Consider the following 20,094-nt stretch of genomic DNA (forward strand, 5'->3'; position numbering starts at 1 on the left):
TATAAGAGTAGCTTTGCTGAAGAGACCAAGACATATATGCAGCTTAAGTAAGTAGGCTATCCCTAATGTCACGAATACCCTCCCTGAAGCCTCCCCACTTTAATTCTTATGTTTTAGCAGTAGAGACTACAGATTGCTCAGGAAGCTTGTAAGGGTCTTTCACACATATACACATATACGTACATACATATACACGAATACATCATATGTCTAGGTATATTCATCTTCCTTTTTCTATTCTTTATTTTTCCCCCTTCCCACTCAATTATTGCTCACTCATTCTTCCTCTAGAAACAACATAAATTTAAAAATGTAAAAGTGGAAAGGTTTATGCACTTATCAGGAATGGAAAATAAAATTACAGGTGGAAAGTGAGCTCTCCTGAGACAATTCATGGCAACTCTCATAAGGCTCCTTCCCGTGGCAGGTGTGTTTTGTATGGGGTAGGCAAATTCTTTAGTCGGCTCAAAGTTCTACTACAATGATGCTTCACATTCAGATTTCACTCATAGATTCTTAGCCCTTTGACAAACACTTCATGCTTTGAGATTAAAGATGATGAATATTGTTAAACCAGCTCCATCTGGTGACTACAACTAGGCTACCAGCCTTGGGCCTTTAGGATAAATGGATGTTGGGAACCAGACCAAGTTTATCACCCCTAGCCTCCCCCCGTCACCAAGCTCACCTCCCCCATATGGCCAATACCAGCTGGGGCTGGTTTAGAAATATTTATCCATTTTAAATTGGTATGTTTGAGGCATAGGTTTAGTTATGTCCTTCTTGGGCAACAACAGAGGGAAATACACTCTGATACAAGTGTCCTGTGCTTCAGGTAGCACTTCTGTCTCAAGGACCTGCAAGTGATAAAAGACACTCTGTCAACTTTTGATTTTCTAGACCGTGAAGAGGAGTTGCCGGAATCAGTTTGCATGTACTACAAAGGTAGATTTTAGCTGTAACAGGCATGAAATGACTGTCAGGGACAGTTCTTAAAGAGAAAAACAATCCCAAATTCAAGTAGAATGATGGGAAATTTGTGGCAGCCATCAAAGTTATCATCTGAAAAAACAAATTAAAAAAAAAAAAAGACACACTGTGATGCTTTCCAGTGAAAACAAACAGAACTGGGAGTTAGAAACCAAAGTACTAACATCACTGACAACTTATTTAGTCTTTTCATGTTTACTTCTGTCACCTTGTCACTTTTTGTCCTATACAAAGAAAAGTCATCATCTTTTCTCAAAAGGATGTATGACTATTTTAGTGAGGATTGACTACACAGCAAATACAGAAGTAGTGTACTATTCCCATAAAGGCTTAGTGCAGTTTTAAGCTATTAATAATATAATAAAGCTTTCTAAATACATAATTCCAAAGGTTTATGTTATCTTAAGGAATGTCTGGAATATTAGGTTGAATTGGAAGAATGTTTTAGATAAAATCATTGTTATTGAGTCCCTAGGAATTTCTGTTATGCTTATAAACATATGCATTTGATACAGATTTTTGTTTATATAATTGGACAAAACCAGATCGTCCTCTTTATTCTTCATTGAATTTTGAACTGAAATGGCATTTGAAAATTTTTCTTGTAGAATAAAACTCATTCTTACGTTAGACTGTCATCTTTCTTGCTTGTAGGTCAGAAATACTTTAAGTTGTTCCTATTAATCCAATGGCAACACACACACACATACACATAGGCACACACACGTACACACCCCTCTGGCTTACCCACATCCACAGAGGGTAGGTGGATCAGCTGTGTAGTTAGTCAGCTTGGGTTTGAGACTGCACTCTGCTGCACGTTACCTGTGGAATCTTGCAAAACAACTACCTGTTCTGTGACTCAGTTTACTTTTCTGAAATCCTTGCCTTCCAACTAGATCAACAGTCAAAAAATTCTGTTATTTTTGAAGTTCTGGACGTCTTCCATGTGAAAATCATTCCTGTTTTTCTGATTCTTTAATACTTTTATTTATAATTGCCTCATCAGGTGTTTCTGAAGATTAATTGGATTAACATCTAAAACACACTTAGTGCAGTGCCTGCCCGTAGTACGTGCTTGTAAGCCCCTTGTTGTTCTGTCGTTGTTAGATCCTCTCTCTTATTTGTATCAGATCATCGTATAACAATGGATGTTCAGTTAGAGGTATTGTTGAAGCTTTTCTTTTTTTTTTTTTCCAGGGCATTAGGTATGTTTCTCTAATTTCTATTTTTTTAAATTTTGGAGTCATTGCTATCTATCAGAAATAGAGACAGATATAAGATCTAATCTATTCAGGAAAGGATGTACTTAAATAGTTTGAGGTAAGAATAAGAGATTATATTATCATCTAGAAAGTATTTTAGAGTCTAGTCCAAACTCGCATTCATCCAACATGATTTTTGCGTACTGTTCCTGGGCACTGGAGACACAAAAGAATCCTTGTCTCAACATCTAGTGAGATGGAATGAGTCTATTAGTTAAGTCAGAGGAGGAAATGTGGTCAATTAAATACCACCACCACCACCCCCCCCCCCCCCCATAAAAGTTTGATTGCAAGTAGAAAATTGCTTCTCTGAGCTGATACTGGTAAATTCTATGAGTAAATTGTTAGTTAGGAAAACCACTTGGCTTTAAGTCACAAAAGAACAACTTTATTTCTTTATTTTTTTGGTTCCTTTGTTCTTTCTTTCATGCAATAATATTTTCTGCACCCTTACTTTATACCAAATATTTTATCAGAAATTAGAGACATAAAGGTGAGCAAAACAGGTAAGACTTCTGCCACAAAGGGCTTATATTCCAGTAAGATGAGATGGACAATAAAGAATTTAATAAATAACTTAGATACAGACCATGTAATTGTTGTGAACTAAATAAACAGGGAGACTTGATGGAGAGCAAATGAAATGCTGGTGGGGACTACCTTAAATAGTATAGTCTAAAGAAAGCCCATTTTAAGCTGAAACTTAAAGAAAACAATGAACCAGTCATTTGGAAATCTATAGGAAGGACATTTCAGGACATGGGCCAATAAGAGCAAAGGATCTTGAGGGTAGGGATGGCCATGAACTGTTAGAGCAGAGGTTCTGGAATGTGAGCAGGCCTCAGAACCACCCAGATGGCTTGATTTCTGAGCCCTGTCCCCATTCGGTAGGTCTGTGCTTCTCACAAGCTCAGTGATACATGTGTTGCTGATTTGGGGCCCACACTGTGAGCATGATTGTGCTAGAGAGGAACTGAGAGGAGGAAGGGATGGCTGGAGCATTGTGAGTTGGTGTTAAGTAGGAGGAAATGAAGCTGGAGAAGGAGGCAGGAGCCCTAGGACCTCAGCCTCAAAAGGAGGTACAAATTTAGTCTCTGATGGATGGAGAAGTCATTGAAGGTTCTCATGGCTGTCACTGAAATGATTCCTGTTCTTAGATAATTACAATGTCGTCAATCTGAGGATTATCTGATTCTGCATGACACTCACCCCTTAAAGCATGTAAAACAAATTCTGTGGAATTTGGAAATAACTGGTAATTCCCTCTGTGTTAGATTCCTGACCAACCTTTGACAAATGGGACAGATTGCTTCCTTTGCAGAGCACAGAAGTTCTCCCACGCTCGGGTTTTGGAAATATCAGGGGGCCACAGGCGGGAAATCATGGGGCTATGATTGAGATCGGCTCAACATTTACTGAAACCCTTTCTCTGCATCTGGCACAGTTCACTTAGTGCAGCAAGGACATAACCAAGGCATATTACATGGTTTCTAACAGCAAGCAGCACTCAGTCTTTTGGGGATAAATAGTAAAAACACATGAAACAATTAGAGGATTATATAAGCAGAGGACAGTGCAATGTACATAAAGCATTACATTGAATTTTATCATACGTAAATGTTAATGATGCAGATAATAAATGCCATGGTCTCTAAGAAGTAGGAGAACTGTTTGAAGCTACTGGCGAAGATTTCACATGGGGGAGGCATTCGAGCTAGTCCTTGGAAAATGGTTAAAAATTTGGCTAGAAGGGAGGGGAAAGGCATGGAAAAACCTTTGTCTTCGGATTTGATCAACATGCAGAGAATTATTGTGTTTTCCCAAGGGTTTTGCTGTTCTACTGCCTTTCAAGGGAAAGCCTTCCATGTGTTTCTGATTCTTGAGTACAATTGAATTACCAGCCCATTGTCTGCTGAGAGCTGTTTGGTCAGGGAGCCCCGTGGACTTCTCAGAAGCTTTTATCCTTTGAAAGAATCTGTCCTGATTTGCCATTGTTAATGAAACTTGTACTACACAATGCTCAAGTTTAAGACCCACTGAGAACATGACCATGTACCTCTTTTCATCTCCACATGGGGGAACCACATGGCATATAGGAGGCTCCAGAAACTCAGCAGCGGTGCTGCTCCCCCAGCGTTAGGAATTGTCTTGAACTTTCTTATGTCATATCCTAGTGGCTTTGTATTAGGAGTGATGGTCTGTACTGCTTCCACCCTTCATGAATAAATATAAAATGTCCTGCCACCCAAAAGGTCAACCCTTTGTAGTCATGCTTCTCTTTTGAACATGCATCCTTAGGACCCCACATGCTAGCATTTCAACATTCTGTGCCTAAGTGAGGCTTAGCTTGGAATTTGTGAAATATGCACTTATTGCAATGAATATGTTTTTGCTCTGTCAAGTGGTATTTTTGCATCAGATTCTAATACATTTGATGAGACAAGGGGCTCACCTCCTTTGCTGAAGCTCTCTGGGAAATTCATGGAGTTATCCTGAATATTAAGATATTTCCTGTTAGCTCAGATATTTTCAGAGGTATTGGTTTATCTTTAATTCCAAGGTTAAGGCAACGATAGAAGTGAAAAAGAGAATGACTAAAGACCTAAGGAGAAACTTTAATGGCAATCTGTGAGGCAGAGATCACCAAACTTTTTCAATTGCTGGCTCATATTCACAAAAGATTTTGAGGAAGCCCCCAAGATAGGTATACTTATTTATTTGTTATATACATGTACCATTATGCTTATAGATTACTTGCATATGAAAGACACGCAAATATAGAAATAATAAGGAGTGAATTAAAAAATGAGTGTAATTTCTAATATTTTCTTCCTATACCTCAAATAATTCTCTTTTGCATCCTGTGGTATATCCATACTCCATTCAAGTACACTCTTCTATAAACCTATAGTGTTAGCATGGTGCAGTGCACCACCAGTTCGCAAACTTTAGGCTACATCACAATTTCCTGCAAGCTTGTGAATACACAGATTTCTGCCTCCCATCAAGGTTTCTAATTCAGTAGGTCTGGGGTAGAGCCCAAGAATTTGCATTTCTAACAACATCCCAGGTGAAGCTGGTCTAAGGACTATACTTCGAGAACCACTGATGTAGGCAACAGCTCAGGTCTCAGATCTTTTAATTACCAGATGTGTGACCTTGGGTAAATTATTTTACCTCTCTGAGCTTGGTTTTTTAATCTGTGAAATGGAGGTAATCATAATTACTTACCTCTTAGAGTCACTGGAGAGTTTAATGAGATAAAGTAGACAAAACGCCTAGTACTCCATGCTTATCACGTACAAAACACCAATACATGTTGGCTGCTATATCCTTACCCTCTTCCTCCTCCTCATTATCATCAAACATCTTTTTAGTGTCACAAAGTAGACTTTAGGGACTTTTGTGCTTTAATTCATAAGAATCATGGGAATGCATTTTTCTGCTTTAGCATTATGCGTTTAGAAAGACCATGCTCCAGAAGAGAGATCTTTCTAGTTGAATGGTAGAGATGAAGCTCTTTTGCAAAGTCTGCCTAAAAAAGAACAATGTGTTCAGCCCTCTCCCTTCTGTGTGTAACTGTTGATAGTTTGTGGCTAAGTGTGTATTTCTGTTGTCTTTTGTATATACTGAATTCTTGTTGCATGATGTAGAGTTGACATTTTTGGTGGTTGTGTCTTTGAATGTTTTGGGGCATGAGAATAGTAAATTCAAGTGATTGCTTTGAATCAGATTAATTTTTCACACTTCTCTCTCTCTTTTTTTCTTCTCTGCCCCTCTTCTTATGCATTACTAGGGCCGAGTACTACCTGCCAGGAAGATTCATGTGCCAACCAGGGCGTCTGCATGCAGCAATGGGAAGGATTCACCTGTGATTGTTCCATGACCTCGTATTCTGGAAACCAGTGTAATGATCGTGAGTACAACCTTTTCATGCTTGGGATTTTTTCAAAGAGTTCAGAGGTTTGGAGAAAGCTTAAGGGACGTTATGTAAATGGATGGCTCTTTTCAAAGGTTCACAAGCAATTTTCTCCTCCAGAAATCTGGAAAGTAAAGGACTAGTGTTCTTATGAGTAGAGCAAAGGGACATTTCTTTCTCCACAACGCTAGATGTTTTCCCTTTTGCTTACTTATATTTTTTCTTTAGGTTAGATTACCTGTGACTGAGAAACAAACAAACAAAAAAAACCAATTCAGGCAATATTTTTATTCTAAGGAGTTGAGTTTTCCGTTAATTAAATTATTTAAATAATTTTGAGATTCTTCTATTTGCATTGCTTAGAATTTAGAGGATATTTAAGGGATGTAGCTATTTTCTCAAAAGGTCTGAGTTTAGAGAACTTCTTAGACCTTCAAAATGATGAAAATGTTCAGAGTTTATTATTTTTTCCAATTAGAAATGTTTAAAGCATTCTCAGAGATCTTTCAAATGTAAGGCAGAGATGTTCTCTGACTAAATTTATTGATATCTATTTGGTTTATGTATATATAGTCATTCCATTTATATATACATTTCCGTTTTGTAAGTATCTTTATATGTATATATCTGTGCATTTGCTTCATATTGGAAGAAAGCCAGTTGTTATTTTTGTTCACCGGATGCTTCAGGCACATCAGCTGTTTCAGTTCTAGGAAAAGACTGATTTCATGAAGGTGATTCTAGCACTGATGGTGGAAATATTTCAGTGCTGTGGGAATCTATAACCTGTGTTCTTCATTTCCTTCTCATGTTATTTTCCTAACATGGCCACTTCTAAAGATAAGCAAACACTTGAAATTTCTGAATACCTATTACAAAGAGATTTGTTGAAAATCCCTGACTTAGTGAATGGGCCTTACTGACCTTCAGATTTTCTAAACACAGCCTTCATATGTAGGAGTTTGTTTTACAATCTGAACTCATAGTCAGTTGGCTTCTTGGTTTTATAAAAAAGATACATGATGTTGTCTGAGAAAATACTGTCATACTATAGTTTGCCCATGTGGGAGCAGTCACCAATTACAATGCCGTCATGTGTGTTTGGTTTTCCTTGATTCCTTATTTCTCAACTTTATTTCCCTGTGTGTAGTCTGTTAGTTTCTTTTCCGTTTTTCTCGTAGCTTTTTGTCTTTATATACTCTGACAATCTCTTAAGATACACTAAGGAGAAACAAGTGGAGAATCTGGTAATATAGAGAGAAAATTCTTTGATATTCATTGATCTAAACTTAACCATATGCCTCTATGTCTGTAACACAAAGGACATACACTCTGCAGAAGATTTTGGCATCAGATTGCTCTTTCCAAGTAATTAGTACTATTGAAAGTCTTGTTTCCATATTTATGATTTGGAAATACTGTTCCACTCTTAAACAAGAGGTTATGGACCCATCCAGAGTACCTTGGGAATTGTGCTATATGCTCTTTTTTTTCCCCTCCAATTTGTCTGCATGGGGCTCACTAGGAAGACTTTTTTCACTAAATGGTGGCATCATGCTTCTTTATCCTCACATGTTTATTCCATATCACACATACATACCACTCTCGGTAGAAAATGGTCAGAAAGAGACTCTGCACACAGAACAGGTGGAAAGGTAAGTTACTCTAACTGCGGTGAATATGCACAGTCTTCAGAAGGTATGTATGTATTTTTCTCTCACTGACATGCTCCTTTCTACCACCCAAGCCAGGCATTGTTTTCTGCTAAAAATCAATTAGGATTGATTTTATGGTTTCCAGCTTTCTATGATTGTTTCTGATTTTGTTAAGAGCAGATTGCGTCTCAGTCCAGGATGAGGACTATCGTGTTATCTGTCTTTAACAATTCGTCAATATACAATGAAGTACTAGGATGAGAATTGGGAAAGATTAGCTTTCTTTTGTGGCAGCATCTTCTCATCCTTCAAAAATGTTTCTAAGATATCCAGGCTTAGGGTGGTCTATTTTGCACTTTATTCTGTAAATGATGCAGTTGAATTTTTGATTGTAGAAGACCCCTGAGCTAAAATCACTAAAAGAGTCTGCTTGCTTAGCTTCCTCTTGGAGAGTAGACCAGGGCTTCTAGGATTGGATGACGGTTTGGAAATGTGAACAGATACATTTTACTTTCCGGATGTGAGGAATGTATAGAATTCAAATATATAGGATGTAATTATAAAGTTTGGATAGAAACTTTTAATGAAACCCTACCAAATGTATCAAAATGGTAGGCTTCTTAACGTTGTTACAATGGATGTCTCTGCATCTAATGATTGACATTGAAAGAACTTCTCTTTAGAACTAGCATCAGAGTCAGTTTGTTCCAACTGGGAAATCAGCCTCACTACTTTACATCATAGGTCGTTATTTTCTATATCAACCTTGACCCTTAGAGTTTTAATTTGCTACTTCATCTCACAGACATCATCAAAATGAAGTTACCTGTCTGATATTTTACGTGCCTACCTGTGTTAGCAAATTCTTGGTAGTTTAGCTTGCACCAGGACTTGAGTGTTAGCCCTTGGTGTTCACATAGAGTTAAACAAAGCTCATGCTTATTGTTGGCAAAGGCAGTGGGGGGAAATGCAAAGAAAGGAGAAAGGAGAAAGTAAGTGAATGGAATGGAAAAGGAAGAAGAATGAAGGAAGGAGTATAGAGAAAACCAGGATTTGAGTCTTCTGTGAAAGAGCACAGAGGCCATTAGTAATTGCTTTGATAACATACATGCCACAAGTGACCTACTTTTGACCTAAATAACAGAAATTGGGCATGGCATTATAAGTGGAGTATCATCAAGGATATCTGGCCTTTACCCAATTCTTGGGAATAGTATATTCTGAAGAATGTTGCATATATATACAGTAAATTATATTTCTTAAAATGCTGTCATAAGACCATGTGAATTGATTAGAGATTCAATCTAGTGGCAAAAGGCATTTTTTGGGGGGGGAGGACCTCTCATTTTCCGTGAGCTGTTTCTCAGGACAGCAAACTGATCCTCAATTAGCAGAAATGAAAACGTCTCAATTTATTATTGCACATGCAAGAATAGACACTTGTTCAATAGAGAAATGGCTAGGCTATGATATTTTCTAAAATGAAGTGCCCAGTTCATCATGTGTAGAAAAGTTAATTATATCTGGGGATGTCTTTCAAGTTCCTAAAGATATGTCTGCATTTTGGAATCTTCTTCCCTTCTCCTGGCATTGGTTCTGTCACTTATGACTTATTTTTTCTGGCCTATTTGCCAAATTTGGCATTTGCTTGACAATTTTGAGGTACTGTCACATAGATATGGCCTCCATGAATAGAGTTTACATTTAAAAACTGTATTTCATTTAGTATGGGTACACTAAGCCTGGATGATTTTAGCTTTATTCTGTCATTCTTTGTGAAAGCATGATGCGCTGATGGAGGCAGGGGGTGAATTTAAGTTTCATTCTTCTAAACATAGATGCAAAGCTGATACAGTGGTCATGAAGGTATGACATATATTCTCTGTGGCTGATTACCTTGTATAAGAGCAATTCATATATACTGGATAGAAAACAAAAATCATCTGATTGGAAACAAGTATAATTGTATTAAGACAGGAGTTTCCACCATTTCATGTTATGGTAAAAATCATGGAGAGTTTCCTTTAGGTGACTTTTAGAGCTGTTTTAAAACAACAATGGACAAAAATCATCCCAGAAGCACTTTTGAGTTCAATAAGTTCAAATCTACAGAAGGACACACAAGTAACATTCTCCAAAGGAAACCTTCTGTTCTTCTGAAAAATTCAAAACAGAGGGGGCTGACTTCTCAGAGGGTGGGTACTGCCTGAATGCCAACTTAATGACACATTGCTGGGGCTACATTTTAAGAACAACAAAAGAAATGGAGCCCTACAAAGGTTCTTATAGGGATATTCATTTTGGATATTAGGTTATTATTGGTATTTTACATCAGGCCTGAGAACCTGGGCAATTTCAGTACGTCGTAGCCATTACTCCATCAGGAGAATCCAGAATCCCATTCTCATATTGTGTGGAATGCCACCCCCAAAGGCAGCCTATGGTTGAGTTCTTTTCTCCTTCACAACACTGCAAAATGTTGCACAAAATCCAGCTCACTTGTGCATACCCACACATATACAAGGAGTTGCAATTTGGGGGGACTTTGAAAATAGCAATTTTGAACACCTCATATCCATCCTTATCACCATAGTTACCTTTGAGCATGTTCATGACAACTGTTTTGTATACAAATTACACACAATTTTGCAGTCTCGTTATTGCTTCTGTGCCCTAGAGAAGTGAATGAGGAACAGTCTGCGGCATGTAAGTCTCTAACACACATCAAGTTCCTGGATTCAGAAATCAGGTGTGTATAATGGCTTTATGGAGTGAAGAGAAGAGAATGAATGTGGGTCCTCAGTCCACCCTCAGCATCCAGCTACCTGCACTACATCACTAGTCATACATTGCAGGCTCCTTGTTGGAGAAATTGCTAGGTTCACACTGGTATGTGATAATAGATGTTCTTTGCTTGCAACAAATCAATAGCAAGCAGCTGTGGATCGTGCAGATGGTGGAGTGTGAAGCACCTTTTGAGCCAGTTTTCTGCTGGAGTGGCTATTAAGCTTCACTGTTGGCTATTGATTGGCCTTTTGCTTTTTATTTATTGTGTGGGTTTATTTTTTTTTAATGTAGGTTGATGTATTGATTAAATCTGTTAAAAACACATTTCCCATTCAGGCTTCAGAAAAAAAAAGCAATGTATGCATTACTTAGTGTATCAACAAGGTGACAGATGTTTGTATGCTAATTCCTTCTCTTGGGTTCATATAGGTACCCCGTTTTGTGTACCTATATGTTATGAGCCTATGTTGTTATTTTTATTGCATTAATTTTCAAGGATAACAGACTATAATACATCCTTGTTTCCGGTTATGTGTTTATATCCTATCTCTGTTTTCAGGCTCTGATTATCCAGCAAATAGGCCATATTTGAGAAGCTGACTATTAAGACAGTTTTTGCTGCTTCGAACACACTTTATCATTTATTATTTATTCTTATTTTCAGATGTGATCAGGAATGAGATACTGTCCTGTTCTCAAAGACATTACAGTCTAGTAGGGGAAAATACACAGGAAAGTGCTTCAGTAGAAATATGAACAGTATATAGTGAGGAGTCATAAAGTGGAGTGACGTCAGCTGTCCCTGGGGTTGACACTCCAGCAGGAAAAGCTGCTGCTATTAGGAAAGTTTTCATTGCCGAGTGAGTCTTAAAAAATTTGGAAGTATTTCATGGGCAAATATTGGATAAAAGAAGGTTGGAAAGGAAAGACAGCAGTCTAACAACGCAGAGAGAAATATGCGACGGCCACTGTTAACGTTCTGGCTATTTCCTTCAGGTCTTTATTCTAAGCATTTGTATGGTTAAGATCACACACTGTTTAAAATTTGTGCTTGGCTTTATTTTGTTTAACATTGCATGCTACGCATTTTTCAAAGGATAAAAAACATTATTATATTTCCTGATCTCCTTTAGTAGGATGTACATTACGGTACTCAGTTCTTTGGGGGAAGAATCTCCCACCCTGAATCTACTGCTGGGTTCTGGATGTAGACCTAATAGGCCTCCAAATTTGATTTATTTCATTGAACCATTGGTGGACATTTATCTTGGAAGTTTATAATGCACCAAATATTTAAAAGATAGATTTGTTAATGTATATGACATTAAGTTACACAAGATATCATGGCATTCTCATTACGTTAATTGGCTTTAGAATCAAATCATTTAAGTGCCAATTCCAACTCTAACACTGTGATAGTCCCTTAGCCTCTAGAAGCTTTGTTGTAGCACAAGGAGTATGATAGGTACTTAATAAAAGAAGTAGGGATAGTTTTTATTATAAGTAATAATATTTGACATTTGTCAAGTCCTTATTATGTTCCTGGTATTCTACTAAGAACTTTACAAAGATGGAAGCCCTTTAGTCATCTCCAAATTCCTAAGAAATACTATATACTATTGTCCTGATTTTAGTAATGAGAAAACAGAGGTCACTCAGGAAGAAGCTGAGTGAGGACTCGAACCCAGGTCCGTTTGACATGAGAGCTCACATTGTTATCAGATTTGCTTCTCCTTAGTAATTACAAGAATAATAACACTTTAACATCTTCACTAATTACTAGACAAGAGTGCTTCAAATTCCAGGTGGGCAAGTCTTTACGGACAACTAAATTACATAAGAATGTAGGGCTGGAAAAGAGAAGCTCTGTGTTCTTGGTTGTTAATTTTATCATATTCTGGAATTCTGAACACTTTGTATATTTCCGTATTAATACTCAGATGAGGCCATTTAATTAGAATATCTTCAAGTATTCTAGAATTAGACTTACAATATCCCCCCATGTCCCCAAATATTTACATTTTCATTCTCTGTTGACGTAGATCTTTTGATTTCCACTTTCTTATTTTGTTGCAATCCTAATACATGTCATATAGCCTAGTGGATGAAACCATTGATGTGAAGTGTATGGCCTGTTTTGAAATCTTGACTCTATCACTTAATAGCTATTGTACCTTGGACAAATTAATTAATTCCTCTGTGTCTCTAAAATGCAGCTATTTATAGGTCCGATCTCATAAGAATGTTGTAAAGATAAATTGAATTCGTAATTTAAGACACGACCTATAATAGCCCCTACAGAACTATTGACTACTCTTCGATGTAATTTTCAAAAAGTTAAAAACATGACTCATGCAATTATAATTTTCGTAAAGTTCAAAACACAACTCATATAAATATAGAATGAATGTGTGCCAAATTTATTTAACTCCTTAATTAGGCAAACAACAAGATGGTGAAAGTGTAAGCAACAAGATGGTAAAAGAATATTTGAAGAACTGGATATTTCTAGGCATTAAAAAGAATATTAAAATACAAATTTATGTTAAATATAAATATAAAACTGATGAATGTCTCATAGGGCAAAAAGCCTTTAACCTCTGGTGTTATCTTTTCTACTGAACATTCTATCTATACTGAACAAAAATCTAGAGGTTAATGTGTCATCTCACATTGTCACAGAGTGTGGGCCCCAGTTAATAGTAAGTATCAATGTCAAACACAGGTAGATCTCCTAAAGATATGGGTGGATATGTTAAACAGTGTCCCTGTGGATACCGAAAGGAACATGGCTCTTTTCTAGCCTTTTTTCTAAGTTTTGGATAATTTCTACTAATAGTATTATGATCTATTTAATATCAACTACTTTTTTGCCTTGAATACCTCTCTCATACACAATTACCTTTTATTTTTTAACCATTTACCTGTGTGCCAATCACTGTGCTGAATTCATGATGTCATTTTGTCATTTAAATGACCCTCAAAAGTAAATACTTTTATGATACCAGTTTCACAGAGGAAAAAAACCGAGACACGGAGAAGTCAAGTGTTTGTTCAAGATCACAAAACTATTAAGTCGGGGGACAAAGATTGAGAGTTATATTTGTCTGACCACAAAGTCTCGGCTCTTGACTGCCGTCTTCTGATTGCCTCGAGGAAAGCTTCTTAATGAAAACTCGTCTGACCACATAGAGATTTAGACTCAAATTAGCCACAGAGCTTTACTGCTTTTATTGCATCAATTACACTGTAATTTCCAGTGTCCATATTATTGTGGGGGGGGGTGGATATTTTTCACATTTTACTTCATTCGTTTTAAATAACGGCATCATTAGGACTGGTCTGCTAAGGTAACAAGATCAGAAGTTCCTTCAAGCAAGTGTCATTTTGCAGTTTGGCAGGTCCAGGCAGGAATAAGCTGAGACCAGAGAAGTCAGTGAGGCTCCGAGGAGCAGCCTGGACCATAGTAGGCAAGATCCAGAAGGTAAGACAGACACAAAAGAAGCATTCATGAGTGGGAAGCGCCAAAATTAATGCCTGAAGTTATTTCTCTGCATCTGTTTTTTATTCCTGGGCCCACAGATATTCAACGTAGCTGAAAGGAGGTCAGGGGATAGCAATTAAACACAGAGTTTTCTGAGTGCAAGGATGAAGTTTCTAGTAGTCTCTGGAGCAGTTTCATAGATGCAGGTTTTAGTTTCTTGCCCACTGGAATCACTCTTCTTACTTCTAAGTTCTCCTGATATCAAGAAGGGATGATTTTGTACCCAAAATCTGCTGTATTGCTGACATTAATACACATGCAATATCAAACAGATTCAACAAGAGCCAGGACTGCTTGCAGCTTTTGTTTTGCACAATCTCCCGCAAAAATGAGCTGGAACTCAAAGGTAAAACATTAGTTTCTGCAAATTCCAGTTCACATTTGGACCTAAGGTTCAAGGAGAAATAGTCTCCACAATTTAGGGTCTTGTAGCTTGTCAGGGATTATTATGAGTTGTTGGAATCTGTGGCCTCACTAATTTCATTTCAGCAATCTTCAGCATGCTATATGTGTAGACCACTTTTATTGCTTATGTTTAATGATAGCCCATTTATTTCTCATGTGCTTGGCTAGTTACTTATTGATGGTGATGGCAATAATCCACTGAGAGCCTATTGGTTCATAAAAGATAATTTTATATTACCTTGTTAGTCATATACAGGTACAATTTTAATGTATTTTTCAATACAGACGTAATTTCCTACATTTATTTCCATCTACATTTATTTGCTCTTACATGTAAAAGCAAAAAAGATGTAAACTATTTTATCTTCTCTTGTAAAATAGAGTTAATAAATATAATTTGGTTCCTTCCCCCTTTGTTTTCCCCATAACTTACTTTTGGAGGGGGCGTTAACACCCCAGTTAAGGTAAAGGACAATTTCATCCTCCAGAGGCTTTCCTTGTGCCCCTTCTGGTTAGTCCTTCTCTTTTCTCAGGTTGCTACTGTTTGAATTCGTATCAGCATACATGAGTTTTGCCTGTTGTTGAATATGTGTAAATAGAATCATACAGTATGCCATCTTTTATTTCTGTTTTCTCCAGCTCCACAGAATGTGTTTAAGATCCGTCTGTATCACTGTGCATTCTAACTGCTTTGCTCTCTCCTGACTCTCAGCTCCATCTTCTCATTTGAAGGAGGCTGTTGGGCTCCACCTGGGATCCCTCTCCCTGCTCCATTGTGCAGACATTCTCCTAAGGCAGTAAGCAGGGATAATCTTAGGGCTCACCTTGTTTGTCTTCTCCCTCTCAGGAATCACTCTCCTTCTTTGCTTGATGTCCAATGTCTTGCAATCCATTGTTTCACATTTGCTGTCTTTTTCCTGGTTGTTCCAGGTCGATCATGGATCCAAACTCTAATACTCTATCTAGGTTGGAAGTAGACATCGACCTGTTTCTTCTTACCTGACTCTACCTGTATACTTTGAGACTGGCGGAGTAAGGGTGGGAGGGATGACAATATAACATAATGGGCTATGCTCTAAGCCACATCCTCTAGGCATGATTTGAGGCTTTGCATTAGTCCTGGAACAGCCCTGGCAGTATAGAATATTCTAGAACCTGGTTTTTTGGGGGCAGTGGTGGGGGAGGAGTCCTTCAGCTCTAGTTGTAGGTTGTTTGCAGTCAAAGAGCCTTCTGCAGCCAAAGAAGCTGCACAGTTAGTTAAATACCTGCAAATGTGTCTCCATCAAGCGTTTCTTCATCTGATTTTCTATTCTGAGGTCCCCATTGCTTTTTCCCTTCAGTCCCTCTGATAATGCTTGATTAAGCTCAGTGGGTACAGGATTGATTTGGCTCTTACAACCAGTGGCTTTTATGTTCTTTACCTAGAATTATAGTTTGTTTTCTCACCTACCTTTATCCTGTGGATCTTTGCCGCCTGATCCATGTCTCTTTGCCAAATGAAATTAAGAAATGTTTTCAAACAAAAATTTGGAGACTTCAGGAACGTGGAGGTGTTTCTATGCCAGGGAGTGTTTTGGGCACTGACTGTATTTATTTTAATCTTTAGATGCAGGTATGCACTTATGATTTTGATGCATGTCTATGAAAAGAATGATGGGACCTTGCATTATTGATGCTTTTTAGTTTTAACTGAGTTTTTTTGATAATTAAGATTGTACAGGCTCACTGTTGAAAATCTGGAAAATGCATTAAAGTATAAGGAAATAGAAAAAACATGCATCCTTTTACCAATTGTTTATATGACCTTGTTTCAGAATATGCACGGTGTCAAGCACATAATAGATATTCAAAATATATCTGTTGGGGAAATGACTGAGCCTTGCATATTTTCAAAGTCTGAGTTGTGCAAAAGTCCTAGTGTTCTGTTCATGAAATGAATAGCATTTCTACCAGGGCTAGATGTTTTCTTGCCAGAAGGAATGTTTTAGACATGCAGAAATTATAATGAGCATCCCAGCATACAATTTTCTTCTTCAGATGAAAAATGGAAATGTCAAGATGTTTTCATTTTTTTTCTCTCTTGCCCTTATCCTTTCTCACAGAAAGCCTTGCAGTTTCTGAGCAGTTATACATAGACACATCTACCTACAAGTAAAATGGTTTTGTAGTGTATTATAGTTGGAGAGAAAAGGACCTTATGATGTAAATGGGAAAGGAGCCTCTTGGGTCCCAGGTTTTTCTGTGGCATCAACTTTCAGAGACGTTGTGGTTTATTTCACGTGATGAAATTTCTTGCAAGAGTCTAGTACTCTAGAGGTCTATTGAGACAGTAGAACTCTTTTGCTTTTGCATCATTCATAAATTTCTTCTGAGTTTTATGTTGACGCAAGGTAGTACCATATTACAAAGAACTTAGATGCACTGTATACTGAAAAACATAACACACAAAGATTTCTTGATTTTTGTATATCCTGGTTACAAAAGTTTTGTCTCTGCAAGAGAATTCAGCCGAATCTAGTAAATTCTTTGCAACCACTCTCAGGAGTATTGATAGGAAACAATAGCATCTGACTCAGGCATTACTTCCTAGTAAATTTACTGTATGCTTTTGTAATCAGCTGTCAACTAAATCTAAAATTGCAGTTGTACCCAGATATCCTTATATGAGTAAAACCAAATACATGTTTATATAAAGAAAAATAAGTACACGTGCATATATACATGTTATAAATAAATACAAATTTCCTTTAGGATTTTCTCCAATTGTTCTGAAACAATTTATGTACCCAAATACTTTTGTTTCTGTGTCTTACAGAGTGCTGTGTGAGCTCTTGGTTGCAACTCAGTCAGTTGGCAAGTTGTGTATTTCTGTCATTGTAAAGTAATGTGTCTAGATGGGTCATAGATCAGGTAGCTGCCTGCCTTTGAGGATATTTGGCAGAAAGCCACTTCACCCCATACGAATACTCAATATTTGGGGCATAATTTTATCTCTGAAAAAGAATTTAAGCAGAGAGATGTCATCTGGGATATATTTATCCTGAAGAATAATCTTTCTTTTTCCTCTCCCTACCTAAAATTCCCATATGGCTCCCTCATGCTGGCACTCAAGCATATCATCTAGTTAAAGCTCACATCAGTGCCCTGACACTGGGGGGCCTTTGGAAAAGGGCCTACAGTTCAACACACATATCATCACACATGTCTGTTGTCCCTGACTCATGAAAAATCCTGAGAACGGAGGAAATGGGAAAGAATGTATTAAAACAAGCGAGTTTAGCCAAACAAACTGTTCGTGTTGGTAGAGGCTTTATTCCAATCCCCACAACGCACCACATGTATTTCCAACATCTAACTTATTTAATTTGCATTTGGATTAATTTAGCATATTTTCCTATTATATAAAGTTTAATGAACAGTAAACCAGCTATAACGAAATCTCACAGCTATTTCCCAGTGTGGGGTAACATTTTGCATTTAGTTATATTTGGTTTCCTAGGTAATATTTGATTGTGTCTGTATTTCCTAAAGCTGCATCTCTTGTCACATGGAATGTTTGGGTGGCAGATTCTTCAGACATAGAGCAAGGCTGAAAGGAGTGGTAAGTTGAAACTCTTGAAGCCATGGTTGGGAAAATCAACTGGGCAACATAGGGTGTGTTAAAAATGATTCTCCCTGCTGCTTCCCTTGGCAGTCTTTGAGCTCCCCGTTGTTGGCCTCCCTGATTTTATTTCTGAAATCCTTCCTGTGTACCAGTTCCAGATTAATCTTCCCAGAACACCATTTTTGTCTTATCACTCCTCTGCTCACGAGCCTTCAATGGCCTCCTCTTGTTGTAGTCTAAATCCTACTTTTGGTTTCCAAGGTGTTCAACAATCTGCTTTTTAAAATCTGTCTCTTGAACCAAGTTTTCTTTAATATTTATGGCTTGTGTGCCCTCTAATAAGGCCAGTGTTCTCAGTGTCACTAGCATACTCTGTGATCATTATGCTTCCGTGCCCTCGCTGTCTAGTTTCTCCCTGCTGAAAGGCTTCCCTCCCCTTCTCCTAGCTTTTCAAATCCTATACAGTCTTTAGGGTCCAAAACTCCTTGAGTTTTCTCTAACCACTTTCATCCATATTGATCTCTTCTCCAAAGTTCTATGGCATTTATATTCAGAACTGAGATACAGCATGGCCCAGCTGCTAAAGGGGGATTAGTATGGACTTGAGAATAAAAGGTGGGTTCAGATCTGCCTCCTTTCCTTCCTAACCAGGTGGCCTTTGGCAATTAATCCACCACCTCACAATATGTACTTTGCAAAAGTCCCAGTTTTGTTAACAGGATTAGAAGTAACAGATGTAAAACAGTGTTGGAATTAGGAAAGAGTTTTTGTAAGGTTCCAGGTAGCAGCTTAAGTTGAAAATGTAAACTTTCTGTTAAAGAAGAATGTCACCAATAAATAAAACAGGAAGAATTACCACTTTTGTTATAAATTTACCCTATTTCCTAGAGAACCAATTTGTCTATTTTGTGGTGACTATAGTTTCCTCTAGAGTAGAAGTTCACTGTGTCTTGCGTGGCTGTGGGTGGTAGGGTTGATAGGATTAGATTATTCAAATATCACTGATGTTTTGTAGGTTCTAATTTACCTTTGCTGTAAGTATCCTGATTTTTTAGGCCAGTACTTGCACAGGCTCCCAGGAGCACACTGAAGAATTCTGGTACCTTTAGTAATCTTGTGTCCTATTTTTGGTTCTTTCCTAGAAGAGAGAATTGTTGGCCAGTGAATCTTTGATTCTCATCACTTATAAGACTGAGGGAACAAAACTGCAAAATTTGCAGCCTCTGTTATTACCAGAAATCTCAATACATAATCTTAATATTGTAGATTGTAACTCTTTTTAAACCAGCTCATTTACAGCACTAAAGTATAACCTACTTTAGCTTTCACAATGGACTGTTTACAATAGATGATTTTATAGTCACCTCTCCTCGGTAAACACTTCGAAACTCTTTGAGTCTGAGGCTCTAAGGCCAGGCCAAACCAACTTTGATACTTATATACTTTTACTTTGAACATGAGGCCAAGTAGTGGAAAACCCATGGCCAACTTCTTCTTCCCTATTCACTCTTGACAGAAAAACACAGGGAACTATGGCCTCCCTGGTTTATTATCCGAGCAGCCTAATGTGCTAATTATTGCCTGCCCTAGGAAGATGGCTGCATATTGATCTCCAGTGGAGTTTAACTGAATAAGAAGCCATGTCTCAGTGACATTATTACATACCCGTTACCTGGAGTCCTCCATAATGAGCTCTGCTGCTGAACACTAGGGGATTAGATCAAAATCTTAATCATGGTGGTTTTGATAATCAGTTTCAATGAGCAGAATGCTGTTAGCTTTTTGGAACCTATGAAGCTGATAGTATTTGAGGAAAGAAAATATGATGAGTGTGACTGCTTAATGTGTGGATATCTGAAAGAGAAATTTCTGCCATCTTAAGTGCTGCCACTTCTAAGAATAACTATGTAAGGAATTTGTACTTC

At 37.6% G+C, this 20,094-nt stretch overlaps 1 protein-coding gene across 1 annotated transcript in view; it reads left to right on the plus strand.

Annotated features, from left to right (window-relative positions):
- NRXN3 (neurexin 3) overlaps nt 1-20,094 on the plus strand; it is a 1,439,365-nt gene that overhangs the window by 667,801 nt on the left and 751,470 nt on the right. Inside the window, exon 15 of the mRNA XM_046647541.1 lies at nt 6,052-6,171. Within this exon, the coding sequence (XP_046503497.1) occupies nt 6,052-6,171 (120 nt within the window). The remainder of the gene's footprint in view (nt 1-6,051; nt 6,172-20,094) is intronic.

This window comes from Equus quagga, chromosome 20 (assembly GCF_021613505.1).
Source record: "Equus quagga isolate Etosha38 chromosome 20, UCLA_HA_Equagga_1.0, whole genome shotgun sequence".
NCBI classification, from domain to species: Eukaryota; Metazoa; Chordata; class Mammalia; order Perissodactyla; family Equidae; genus Equus; species Equus quagga.